Genomic DNA, 11,353 nt, shown 5'->3' with positions numbered 1-11,353 from the left:
TTAAAATATATACACACATCTGTGAAGTTGTGATGAGTCATAGAAAAGCGCCACTGGTTTTGTTTTTTTTTTATATGGGTGAATTGTCAAAGTGCCACAAGATGCCGCACTATTGATTAGCTAGAAAACAATAATACTACCATCTGTGATGTTGAATGTAATTGCAATTAAATAAATAAATAAATGTTCAAGATGACCCTATCAGCAACAAAACAAATAATTATCAATGAAAACAATAAAAAAATATATAAATTATTTTTTGTGGCTTTATTAAATGCTTGTACAAAGATTAAATGTTGTATAGCTCAGACAGATTTGTCTGTATTTAACCCCATTTTTCAGCAGATGAACCTCCCCAGTTTTGGGCAGCTGTAGCAGCTGGTGCAGCAGCTTGAGCTGGAGCAGACCAATCTTCTGATGGAACAACTGGAGCTTGTACAACTGGTGCTACTGGTGCAGCATCATCAGCCCAATTTTCAGCTGCTGGAACAACAACTTCGGCTTCATTACCCCATCCTTGTTCAACTGGTTCAGCAACATATTCTTTTTGTGGTGGAGCTGCAATTTCTTTAATTTCTTCTTCTTTTTCAACCTGAAATTCATATAAAACAATTGTATAAATATTATTGATATAATAAATTAAAAATCTTTTCATTGGAAAATTTGAATTAATTAAATTTTTGTTTTTATCAGAAAAGATTAAGCCATATGTACCAACAGTTTTAATTCTGGACATAATTTGTATCATCATATTAAAAAATTTCTAGCTACTTAAAAACTTGAATGATAAATTAATAAAAGAAAAAAGTAACTCACCTCTTCTGGGTCTCTGTAGAAGTACAAATCAACGACAACGTTCCATTTGGTTTCACGTGCAATTGATCCACGAAGACGAAGAACTTCACGAGCCAAGAACCACCACATTAAACCAATGCTGTGATGTGATTTGGTGTTGCATGGAATAGCAATGTCAACAAAACGAAGTGGACTGTCTGTGTTGCAGAAAGCAATAACAGGAATGTTGACATAGCTAGCTTCAGTGATTGGTTGATGATCGGTGACTGGGTCATTGATGATCAACAATCTTGGTTCTCTGAATGCAGCCTATGTAAAAAAAAAAAAACAAACAACAAAATTAGTCATACAATTTACAAAAAATATTCATCTACTATAAAATTAAATTATACAAAAATTCAGCAAAGATTAAGCCATTAAATTCAACACAATTTATTATGAATATGATTTGTCATCATTGTAGTTGTAGTTCTGGTGGAATTTAATTGTAATTTTTTTTCTCTATTTACCTGGATCTGATTGGTGAATGCACCAGGAGTGAAACGTCCAGCAATACCAGTTGCACCAGTGTGTGCTGCGAATTTAAGAACAGCACGTTGAGCACGAGCCCATGAACTGATGGCAAATACCTCAGCTGGATGTTCAATGGCAACAATAGCACGAGCAGCCAATTGAATTTTTTCCCATGTACGACGGAGATTAATAATGCTTACTCCAGCACCATCAATACGTTTTTTGTAGACATATTGTTCCATTTGGTAGTTGACATTTTCACTACCAATGTGGGTCTTGGCGGCCAACATCTTGACAACATCTTCTTCTTTAAGCTGCAAAGCCTCGATTCCTCCCGACATCTTAACGTTGAGATTGAGTTACGTGTTTACAACCTAAACAAAACAAAAGTTATAAGTAAAATATAATATTAACAACAACATTTTAGGTTAGATTGACTATGACAATGAGAGACGTATCGACAACATCACATTTTTATTGTTTATAATGAAAAATACTAATCGCTTTTTATTGACACTGCTTTAAAAAAATTTATATTTGTTATTTTAACAAGTTAAAGTTATTAAAAGCCTGATAAATATTATTAATTTAATAAATAAAAATACCACGTACGTTTTATAATGCCACTTGGGAGTTTCCTTCAAGGGAAAAGAAATAATTCGATGACACGTGTTTGGATCCAAATTTTCGCGGAGAAAAATCTAACTTTTATACACGCCATATTTATTTCGGTCAATAAAAACTATATCTACCTTATTCATTTTTATTTTCGATTATCGTAAATAGTAAAATCGATTGAAAACAAAACAAAAAATAATCAGAAACAATACATGTCAATTATTGAAATAAATTTTTCGCCTTTATTAAATTCCATTGCATTAATTTTTTTATTAAAATAATTATTTCAATTTTGTTTTTAAATATATCCAATTATATTTTCAAATATCGATTAATCGGACGCTAAAAAAAATCGACTAGTCGGAAGTAATCGAGCACCTTCAGTCAACGTCAAATTGTCCATCAGTTTGAATATTTACCAAATAAATAACGACATTTATTCATAAATTTTCAATAATAATAAATGAATAAATAAATTTTTTCTTCAACATAATAATAATATAATTAAATATAGGTAATTGTTGTGTTTAATTTAAAATAGTTTAAAATCATGAATTTCATGAATAATTTATCGGGAAATAGTATGCAAACAAATGACAGTGGTATGCAATTAAATAATGTCGATGTTTTGTATACAAAAGTACAACGTATTTACATAAAATCAGAACGTAAAGAAGAACGTCAACGTGATTTACGAATTAATGTTGAAATTCATGCTGGTATTAGTCCAGTTTGTAGAAAAGTATGTAAAATTTAAGCTAATAAATTATTAAAATAATAAATATTCAATTTAAACATAACCTAAAATTGTCTCTGCATTTTGTAAACAACTTTTTTTCATTTGTTTGATACTATTATTATTATTTGTTACAGAGTTTGTGTTTACGTTTATCTGATGATGATGATTCTTGTTTTTTGTATTCGCTAATGATAAATGATGAAGATTTTAAAAATCTAAAAGCTGATCAAAATTTATTAGTTGATTTTGATAATTTTGCAACACAATTAATATCACTTCTTGATCAGTGTCATGTACCATCAACAGGTGCATCAAAAGTACCACCAAAATTTCTTCTTGAGTTGTATGAAGAAAGAGGTGAATGGTTTTGTCGTTTTGTTGAGCCAAAAACAATTAAAAATTTATGTCATTTATATTTAAAAATATCACCAGCAAGTGATGATGATATTAAAACTCATATGGCTGTTAAAATTAAACAGCTAACTGATAATGTTAATAATAAAAATCGTGATATTGTTAATATGGAAACGAGATTAAATTCAATGAGTGATGAGCTAGATAAAAAAATACGAGAGCTTGATCAATTTGAACAAAAATATTACAGTGAAAAGAGTCAGCTGGAGATGCAAACATCACATCAATTAAAAATTGAAAAAGACAGGTAAATATAATAGCTATTTTTAGAGAAAATATTAATGGTATTTTTGTTGATTAATGTTTTTTTTTTATATCTAGATTTACTCAGGCAAAATTAGAATGGCAAAGAACAAATGAAATTGAAAAAATGGAACTTGAACGTCGATACAATGATACAATAAAACAAATGGAAATTGAGCTGGCAGATGTAAAGTTACAAAATTCATCATATCGTGACAAACAAACAACACTTGAGTTAACAAATTCTGAACAATCAAAACGTTTACAGCTAATTGAAAATGAACTTACAATAACACAACGTGATTTATCACAATTACAAAAAACAAATACAAAATTAGAAATTGATTATCAAGAACGTGATAAATTATTAAATGATTCACGTACAAAAGTTGCTGTACTTGAGCAAGAATTAAAAGATAAAAATTTATTGATAAATGAGCATATTGAAACAATAAAAAGTACAAAAGAACAAAAGAAAAAATTAGAAGATAAATTAAATGACAGAGATAGCCAATTACAACGTAAAGAAAAAAATTTAAATATGATACATGATGATTTAAGAAGATCAAGTGATGAAACACATAGAATGCAAAATAAAATATCAATGTTAGATGAAAAAATAAGAAGAAGAGAATCAACATTAGAAGAACAACAAAAGCTATTAGAAACAAAACAAAAAGAAATTGTACAATTATCATTAAAAATTGATGAAAACATAGAAGAAAGAAAACAAATGAAAGCTGAAATTGATTCACAAAAATCAAAAATTAAATTATTAGAAACAACAATTGGAGTACAAGAAAAGAAGATCAAAGATGATTCAACTCTTATTGATTATTTACATCGTAAAACAAGTGATAATCAATCACCAATTAATCAAGTGCCATTAACACCAATTAATATTGGATCACAATTTCAATTAACAATACCAAGACAAACTAAATTTGACCAAATTAATTCTCGAAGTACATTTACACCATCAGCAACAACAGCAGCAGCAGCAACAACACCACCAGTAGCTGCATCAACAACACCACATTATACAGGAACATTAAATTCTGGTTTTGGTATTAGAAATACAACTTCAACAAGTACAAATGTCAATCAAACATCTAAAAATTTAACATCAAGAACAATTGGTCTTACATCTGATACACCTGGTCTTGGTACATTTAGTAGACCTGAATTTATAACAAATACAAGTACACCAATTGAACGTATGAATATTTATCAAAAAATACCAAATCGTACTGAAATTACAAATAATAATCAACATAATAATGACAACAATACACCATCAACAAATGATAATATTAAAACAAAAAATACTATTACATTTGCTGGTGGATTATTGAGAAGAAATATTGTTGATAAGCCATTATTACCATCTGCATATTTTCCAAAAACAATGCATTGATTTATTTAATTTATTATTTACAAAAAAAACTAAATTAATATTATTATTAGTTTTATTTATAGATATATTATTATTTCAACATTTTTTTCTCTTTGTATATAATACACTTTTTTTTATATTTAATTAATAAATGAAGGATTAATTTAATTAATTGTTTAAATTATTTTAAAAGCTAATTATTATTTCCCACTTTTTACAATTATGTATACAAATGGTTTTCTTGAATATTTTATTTTAAACTTAAATTAATTACATTAATTTTTAATTTTAATTTATTTTTATTAGTAACTGAAATTATGAGTGACAAAATTATTTGGAATATTTAAATATTTATAATATTTAAACCATACCCTGGTAGAAATATTTCTCCGCCGTTACTCCGGCTTTTTCCGGCATTACTCCATTTTTGGCCCATTTCCGGAGAAACTACTCCGGCATGAGGTTGATGGCGGAGAAATTACTCCGGCATATGAGATTGGTGGTGGGAAAATTACTCTGGCATGAGATCGATGGTGGGGAAATTACTCCGGCATGAGATTGATGGTGGATAAATTTTTCCGGCATGGGATTGATGGCGGAGAAAATATTACAATTGTTATTAATAAATACTATTTTTGAGCAGAAAAACTAGAAGTATTTTTCATCGGTTGAACATTTTCATAATATGACAATCTATTCTTTGGTGTTCTTTTGGTTCATGGAGAACCACATACCATATATTTAATACTACTAGTATTAAATATATGCCACATACAACCTCGCACATACACATGCTTTCCGGGAAAAAATATTATAGATCTATATTGATATATATGCTGCAGATCTATAATTATAGATTTAAATTTAAATTTATAAAAAAAAAAAAAAATTGTAACTCAAAATGGATATATGTTGATGATGCCCTGTCTATTGGATTCTGTTCACGATTGGGGTTTTGGGTTTGGAGCAGGTCTCGTTGGTAGTGCTTTTTACTATGGTATCAAAGGTTTTCGTGATGCACCCAGTAGCATGAAGAAACGATTTATTGGAAGTCTACTAGGAATTCAAACACTTTCACCAAGAATTGCTGTTCACTTTTCATTATGGTACGGGATGATTGCATCTGGTAGTTGTACCGTTCAATCTTTGCGTCAAAAAGATGATGTATGGAATGTAATAGTAAGCGCAGTACTAACTGGTGCAGTAGTAAAAGTGAGGTCTGGTTATGGTGCAACGGCCCAGTTTTATTACATTGAAATAATGTTAACTAATTAGAAAAACACATCTATCGATATATAAATAACGCGTCCAGGTGTAGATAAATTTTAAGTGAATTAAAAAAAAATAAATTTGAGTTAGTAAAAAAAGTATTTAAAAACAAAAAGAAAAGCAATTTTATATTAAACAGTCAAATTAAATTTAATTAAATTAAATGAAAGTCATAAAGAATCAAAAATTTTATCCCTGGTGCCCTGGTGAAAATATTTCTCCGCGATTTCTTCTGATTTTCTCCGTGTTTACTCCGAATTTCTCCCAAATTGACCCATGCAGAGAAATGTGGAGAAAGGTATCAAATTTTTTTTTCGAATTTTCTCCGAATCGACTTGGGTGAAGAAACGTTCGGAAATATTTCTCCACGATGAAAATACGCGGAGAAACATGTGAAAAAAATAATTTTACCGCCGAGAAATTATCTCGGTGTGTCTTTTACACGGAGACATTTTTTACGAATTTTCATTTCAGAATAATCCGGAGCAATTCCGGAGAAATATTTCCACCAGGAAAGTCTTAAAAATAAATAAAAAATGAATATATAAAATTGTACAGGCTATTGAATTTTGTTATTAAATAGTTCATTTAATTATCATTATTTTATTAATTTATAAAAAAGTAAATTGACAATAATAATAGGCGAGATAGGGAGTAAGTCCTCCTGTATTTCTAGTCTTCTTGGTCTCATATATATATTTGCAAAATGTCTGTGGATTGGGACTGGAAAAGTTGCAAATTTGGAAAAGAAAATGTTGTGGCTGATAAAGTTCATAACAATTCTGAAAACGCTTCTGAAGAAGCTCCTTCTGAAGAAAATTCAGATGAAACAAAACAATCACTGGACAAGTTGTCCGAAAGAGGCATATCATTTGAGCTTCCTGCCAATAATTTACCTAGAACTCTACGTTTGTCTGAAAGCTTTGAAGTTTCACCTCCAAAACGAGCTTCAATTCAATTGGAAAATCTTACACCTCGAAGACGTTTGAAATTTGGTTCTTTAGAGGATCTTGCTTACCCCCACACGCCAGATCGATTGGCTGAATATCGTAGAATTTTCAGAGACGACGCATCTTCATATTGTGGTGATGAAAAAATTATGCATAACGAATTTATACGTCTAATGAACAAAGGGGTATATGGTGTTAGTGTTAAAACGTTTATGGTGAGTTAAGTTTTTATCACATAATAAAAAAAAAAAAAAAGTTTTTATCAATTGTCAAAATTGACATTTGTACTAATTTATCAGAATTGACCTTAATATACTTTAAATTTTATTTTAGAACGATTTCTATGAATCTGACTCCGGATCATTACCATTCGGAATAGTGTATGCCCATTTTAAACGGTACCTCGACACTCAATCCATTCTGCAAGGAGATACTTCGACCGACTTTTTGTTACGTTCCTGCACAAAAAAAGATAATTACATGATGTATTTGTTAAGAGTTTTTGAGTTTCCGGCGGATTTAAAAAATAAAGTGGCATATGTTTGTGAATTTAAGATTCTCTTGACACATCATATGAAGCTATTGGAGATGGACTTTGCAAAATTACTACCGCCTGATGTCCACTTCTATATATCACGAGGAAAGCATAAATTAGAGGCTATCAGGGCTAGTAGGATGAACATCAAATACCAAATGGCGGTAACATTACACACAGGAATTCTTGAAGACGATGAAGAAGTTCCTTAAGTCATGTTTATTTTTAATCAGGTTATATTTTGTTTAATAATAATATAATAATTTTTCTAAAAAATAAATAAAATTTCATAGTAAAAATGTAAACTTGTATTTGTTGTTACAAACATGCTGATTTATGTTTATTGATAATAATAAAATATGTATGAGCAAGAGTTATCATTCAATGATTTTAGTTTATTCTACAAAAAAACAATCAATCAAAAAGTTAATTCAATTAATAATTCACTATTCATTATTTTAGTTTTAAAGATCGTCTATTAAATGTGAAAATTGAGCTGCTATCGTATTATATGGTATTGAGTTAGCTCCTCTGATATATTTAATTGTGTCGAGGCAATCTCTGACTTCTTTTTTTTCGGACTCAGATAGTTCGAGTTTGATTTTTTTTCGACGTATTATTGTAACTGTCAAATCCCAGTCGTTTTCTATTTTTTTTCTACATTGACCACAAAATGTTGATCTGACAGATCCAGTTTGAAAAGACCCACAATATGAACAATACTTGAAAAAACTCGTGTCGTCTGTTTTTTTTCTGTCATCTACAAAAAGCTTTGTATCACAGTATGTTTTTTTTTTTTTATCCTCAAAAAACATTGTATCATAACATTGTATCATATCTGTTTTTTTGTTTTTATCCTCAACGAGCTTTATATCACAGTCTGTTTCCTTTTCGTTATCCTCAACGAGCTTTGTTTTTTTAGAGCAACCTATTGGCGAAAAAAAAATATATAACTATATATATAAAAGTATATAATAGATAATAGTTTTAATTAGAACGACAGTTTGGATAATACTAATTGACTCACTCGTTATTTCATCCACATCTTCTGATAATCTTCGTTTAAGAGACCCAGCATTTCGGGACACTGCCATTTGTAACAATTGTTATTATTATTTTTGAACTGATAAAGGTTCAATAAGACAACAAAAAATAAGAACTTATTGGATGCTAAAAAAAAAAAAGATTATATCAATTATTCATTTAAGAAAAAGTTAATATAAAAAAAGTTGCCCTGTACGGTAGATTTGTACAGTGATTAACAAAGTGACAGCTGGTCCAAATAGTGAAGGGTAAATAGCAGTGTTGGGTAGGTATGATACCGGTGTATCATACTCCGTTCAATGAAAGCAAAATTTTTTTCGAAAAAAAAAAATATTATTAAGGTCGTTTTCCATCTTTCAATTTTTAATTTTTTTTTTGTGTAAATCAGTGTAAATAAACCAGAAGACTGTTGTTCACTAAATTTTTCTACTGTCATCATTGTCAATTTACTAAAACTATTGTGTTATTATTACTTTTGGTATGTATAAATAAACAATTTCAACAATTAAAATAAAAAATTACGAAATTCAAACATTTATTTAAAATACAAATTTTATCTTTAGTTTATTGAATTATTTGTCTTAATGTCGGCGTCAATTTCATCTGATTCTAACCTTTAAATATCTCTATTTATTATTTTTTAAAAAACAGACAAAGTGCATTAAACATAAATTAAACTTACTAATTAAATACCAGGAAGTATTAAATATATCATCTCTTCATGTTGACAAAATTAATTTATAAAAGACAAATGTTTTTAGTTTTTATGAAAAAAAATTGTAAAAGTGCATTGTAATGTTTGCCAAAAATGGCTACAATGATAAATATAAATATTTTATATTTCTCATTAATATGAAAAAAAAACAAAAATTAATTAAATTTATTTAATTTTAGATGAGAAGTTAAAGAAATCGCTTTATTTTTGTTCCATAATAAAGGAAAAAGTAGAAATCATACATAATGGCAGACATAAATGCAACAGAAAGTGGTAAAATCATCAAGATGGAGGTTGATTATAGTAGCAATTGTGATACAAAAATACCAGAATGTAAAAAACTTGCTGCAGATGGTAAAATTCATGATGCACTTGATCAATTATTGGCACTTGAAAAATTAACAAGAACTGGTGCTGATATGATATCAACATCTCGTGTACTTGTTGCCATTGTTGAAATATGTTTTGAAGCTAAAAATTGGTCAGCATTAAATGAGCATATTGTTATCCTATCAAAAAGACGTTCACAATTAAAACAAGCTGTTACTAAAATGGTACAAGAGTGTTGTAATTATATTGATAAAACACCAAATCGTGAAATAATGATTAAACTTATTGAAACATTGAGATCAGTTACTGAAGGTAAAATATATGTTGAAGTTGAACGTGCACGTTTAACTCATCGTCTTGCTAAATTAAAAGAAGAAGATGGTGATATGAGTGAAGCAGCATCAATAATGCTTGAATTACAAGTTGAAACATATGGAAGTATGACACGTAGAGAAAAAGCATCATTAATACTTGAACAAATGCGTCTTTGTTTGGCTAAACAAGATTTTGTACGTACTCAAATAATTGCTAAAAAAATTAATGTTAAATTTTTTGAAGATGAAAAAGATGAAGAAACACAAACACTTAAATTAAAATATTATGATTTAATGATGGAACTTGCTAAACATGAAGGTTGGCATTTACAATTATGTCGTCATAATCGTGCTGTACTTGATACACCATCAGTTAAAGATGATGAAGCTAAACGTAAAGCGTGTTTATCAAGAGCTGTACTTTATTTAGTACTTGCACCACATGAACCAGAACAAGCTGATATGACACATAGACTTCTTGCTGATAAATTAATTGATGAAGTACCAACTTATAAGTAAGTTTATTATTTTTACAATTTATTGTTTATTATTGTAATTTAATATTTAATTATTTATTTAGAGAATTGCTGAGACTTTTTGTCAATCCAGAACTCATCAAGTGGTCAGGTCTTTGTGAAATTTATGAAACTGAATTGAGATCAACTGAGGTATTTACTGCTTCAACTGAAGATGGACGTAAACGATGGGATGATTTAAAAAATCGTGTTGTTGAACATGTAAGAATTTTAAAATTAATAATATCTTTCATTTTTTTAATTGATAAAATTGATTATTTTATTTTTCTTTTTGTAATATTTATTGTTAACAGAATATCAGAATAATGGCCAAGTATTATACCAACATAACAATCAAAAGAATGGCAGAGTTACTTGATTTATCTGTTGAAGAAACAGAAGCTTGTTTATGTAAACTTGTTGAAACTGGAATTGTCAGTGCACGTACTGATAGACTTGCTGGTGTTGTACGTTTTACTAGTACACAAGAACCAGCAGCAATACTTGATTCATGGGCAGCATCATTGTCAAAATTAATGGCACTTGTTAATAATACAACACATCTTATTCATCAAGAAGAAATGCTTGCTGTTGCAAATGCGTAAATAACATTTTTATTTATTTAAATAATTAAACATCTATCAATATTTTTTTATAAATATATTTCTTCTATTTTTTATTTCTCTTTGTAAAATTTTTTTACATAAATAATCCAACATATTTCTTTTTTTTTTTTTTATCTCTTCAGAAAAGCGAGTGTCTAAAATTCAAATGAAAAAAAAGGAGAAACAGAAAGAAAATAATTAAGAGAAAATAAAAAAAAAAAAAAACAACAAATTTCATTTTTTTTTCTTCATTGAAAAAAAAAAATAAAAAATTACTTTTTACTTATAGCTATTTAATGGTTTAAAAAATGAAATGAATAAAATATAAATTAACAATGGATTTTATTTATTTTGTGCA

General features: G+C 28.5%; 5 protein-coding genes across 6 annotated transcripts; 3 read left to right on the top strand and 2 right to left on the bottom strand.

Annotated features, from left to right (window-relative positions):
* Positions 1–248: 248 nt before the first annotated feature.
* LOC122857669 (40S ribosomal protein SA-like) lies at positions 249–2,010 on the bottom strand. Its single transcript, XM_044159947.1, has 4 exons — positions 1,921–2,010; positions 1,305–1,682; positions 817–1,104; positions 249–592 (listed from the first exon to the last, which is right to left on the bottom strand). The coding sequence occupies exons 2-4, from the start codon at positions 1,647–1,649 to the stop codon at positions 326–328; spliced, it is 900 nt and encodes a 299-aa protein (XP_044015882.1). The 5' UTR covers positions 1,650–1,682; positions 1,921–2,010; the 3' UTR covers positions 249–325.
* A 379-nt stretch (positions 2,011–2,389) lies between these two features.
* LOC122857646 (spindle assembly abnormal protein 6 homolog) lies at positions 2,390–4,748 on the top strand. The gene is made up of 3 exons (XM_044159915.1): positions 2,390–2,668; positions 2,800–3,326; positions 3,401–4,748. Exons 1-3 carry the CDS (start codon positions 2,477–2,479, stop codon positions 4,737–4,739), a joined length of 2,058 nt encoding a protein of 685 aa, XP_044015850.1. The 5' UTR covers positions 2,390–2,476; the 3' UTR covers positions 4,740–4,748.
* Positions 4,749–6,644: 1,896 nt separating this feature from the next.
* Positions 6,645–8,396, top strand: LOC122857672. The gene is made up of 2 exons (XM_044159952.1): positions 6,645–7,152; positions 7,271–8,396. The coding sequence occupies exons 1-2, from the start codon at positions 6,694–6,696 to the stop codon at positions 7,682–7,684; spliced, it is 873 nt and encodes a 290-aa protein (XP_044015887.1). The 5' UTR covers positions 6,645–6,693; the 3' UTR covers positions 7,685–8,396.
* LOC122857680 lies at positions 7,787–8,766 on the bottom strand. Its single transcript, XM_044159966.1, has 2 exons — positions 8,500–8,766; positions 7,787–8,400 (listed from the first exon to the last, which is right to left on the bottom strand). Exons 1-2 carry the CDS (start codon positions 8,564–8,566, stop codon positions 7,937–7,939), a joined length of 531 nt encoding a protein of 176 aa, XP_044015901.1. The 5' UTR covers positions 8,567–8,766; the 3' UTR covers positions 7,787–7,936.
* Positions 8,767–8,773: 7 nt separating this feature from the next.
* LOC122857657 (26S proteasome non-ATPase regulatory subunit 12) lies at positions 8,774–11,340 on the top strand. 2 transcript variants are annotated; one of them, XM_044159931.1, is made up of 5 exons: positions 8,774–8,994; positions 9,411–10,390; positions 10,456–10,612; positions 10,705–10,991; positions 11,139–11,340. In XM_044159931.1, the coding sequence occupies exons 2-5, from the start codon at positions 9,477–9,479 to the stop codon at positions 11,152–11,154; spliced, it is 1,374 nt and encodes a 457-aa protein (XP_044015866.1). In that variant the 5' UTR covers positions 8,774–8,994; positions 9,411–9,476; the 3' UTR covers positions 11,155–11,340. The 2 variants fall into 2 exon arrangements, with proteins under 2 accessions (XP_044015866.1, XP_044015867.1); XM_044159932.1 differs by lacking the exon at positions 8,774–8,994 and having other exon boundaries at positions 9,380–10,390.
* Positions 11,341–11,353: the final 13 nt, after the last annotated feature.

The sequence above is a fragment of the Aphidius gifuensis genome, linkage group LG5 (genome assembly GCF_014905175.1).
Source record: "Aphidius gifuensis isolate YNYX2018 linkage group LG5, ASM1490517v1, whole genome shotgun sequence".
NCBI lineage: Eukaryota > Metazoa > Arthropoda > Insecta > Hymenoptera > Braconidae > Aphidius > Aphidius gifuensis.
The sequence above is the reverse complement of the archived record's forward strand: the minus strand, read 5'-3'. Positions and strand labels throughout refer to the sequence as shown.

Excerpts from the sequence above, each read along its gene's own strand:
- LOC122857657 (XM_044159931.1), top strand. The coding sequence starts at position 9,477 with ATGGCAGACATAAATGCAACAGAAAGTGGTAAAATCATCAAGATGGAG. Across the intron at positions 10,391-10,455 it reads GATGAAGTACCAACTTATAA|AGAATTGCTGAGACTTTTTG; the intron begins GTAAGTTTATTA and ends TTATTTATTTAG. Across the intron at positions 10,613-10,704 it reads AAAATCGTGTTGTTGAACAT|AATATCAGAATAATGGCCAA; the intron begins GTAAGAATTTTA and ends TATTGTTAACAG.
- LOC122857672 (XM_044159952.1), top strand. The coding sequence starts at position 6,694 with ATGTCTGTGGATTGGGACTGGAAAAGTTGCAAATTTGGAAAAGAAAAT. Across the intron at positions 7,153-7,270 it reads TTAGTGTTAAAACGTTTATG|AACGATTTCTATGAATCTGA; the intron begins GTGAGTTAAGTT and ends ATTTTATTTTAG.
- LOC122857680 (XM_044159966.1), bottom strand. The coding sequence starts at position 8,566 with ATGGCAGTGTCCCGAAATGCTGGGTCTCTTAAACGAAGATTATCAGAA. Across the intron at positions 8,401-8,499 it reads AGATGTGGATGAAATAACGA|GTTGCTCTAAAAAAACAAAG; the intron begins GTGAGTCAATTA and ends TTTCGCCAATAG.
- LOC122857669 (XM_044159947.1), bottom strand. The coding sequence starts at position 1,649 with ATGTCGGGAGGAATCGAGGCTTTGCAGCTTAAAGAAGAAGATGTTGTC. Across the intron at positions 1,105-1,304 it reads CATTCACCAATCAGATCCAG|GCTGCATTCAGAGAACCAAG; the intron begins GTAAATAGAGAA and ends TTTTTTACATAG. Across the intron at positions 593-816 it reads TCTACAGAGACCCAGAAGAG|GTTGAAAAAGAAGAAGAAAT; the intron begins GTGAGTTACTTT and ends TATGAATTTCAG.
- LOC122857646 (XM_044159915.1), top strand. The coding sequence starts at position 2,477 with ATGAATTTCATGAATAATTTATCGGGAAATAGTATGCAAACAAATGAC. Across the intron at positions 2,669-2,799 it reads TTAGTCCAGTTTGTAGAAAA|AGTTTGTGTTTACGTTTATC; the intron begins GTATGTAAAATT and ends TATTTGTTACAG. Across the intron at positions 3,327-3,400 it reads TTAAAAATTGAAAAAGACAG|ATTTACTCAGGCAAAATTAG; the intron begins GTAAATATAATA and ends TTTTATATCTAG.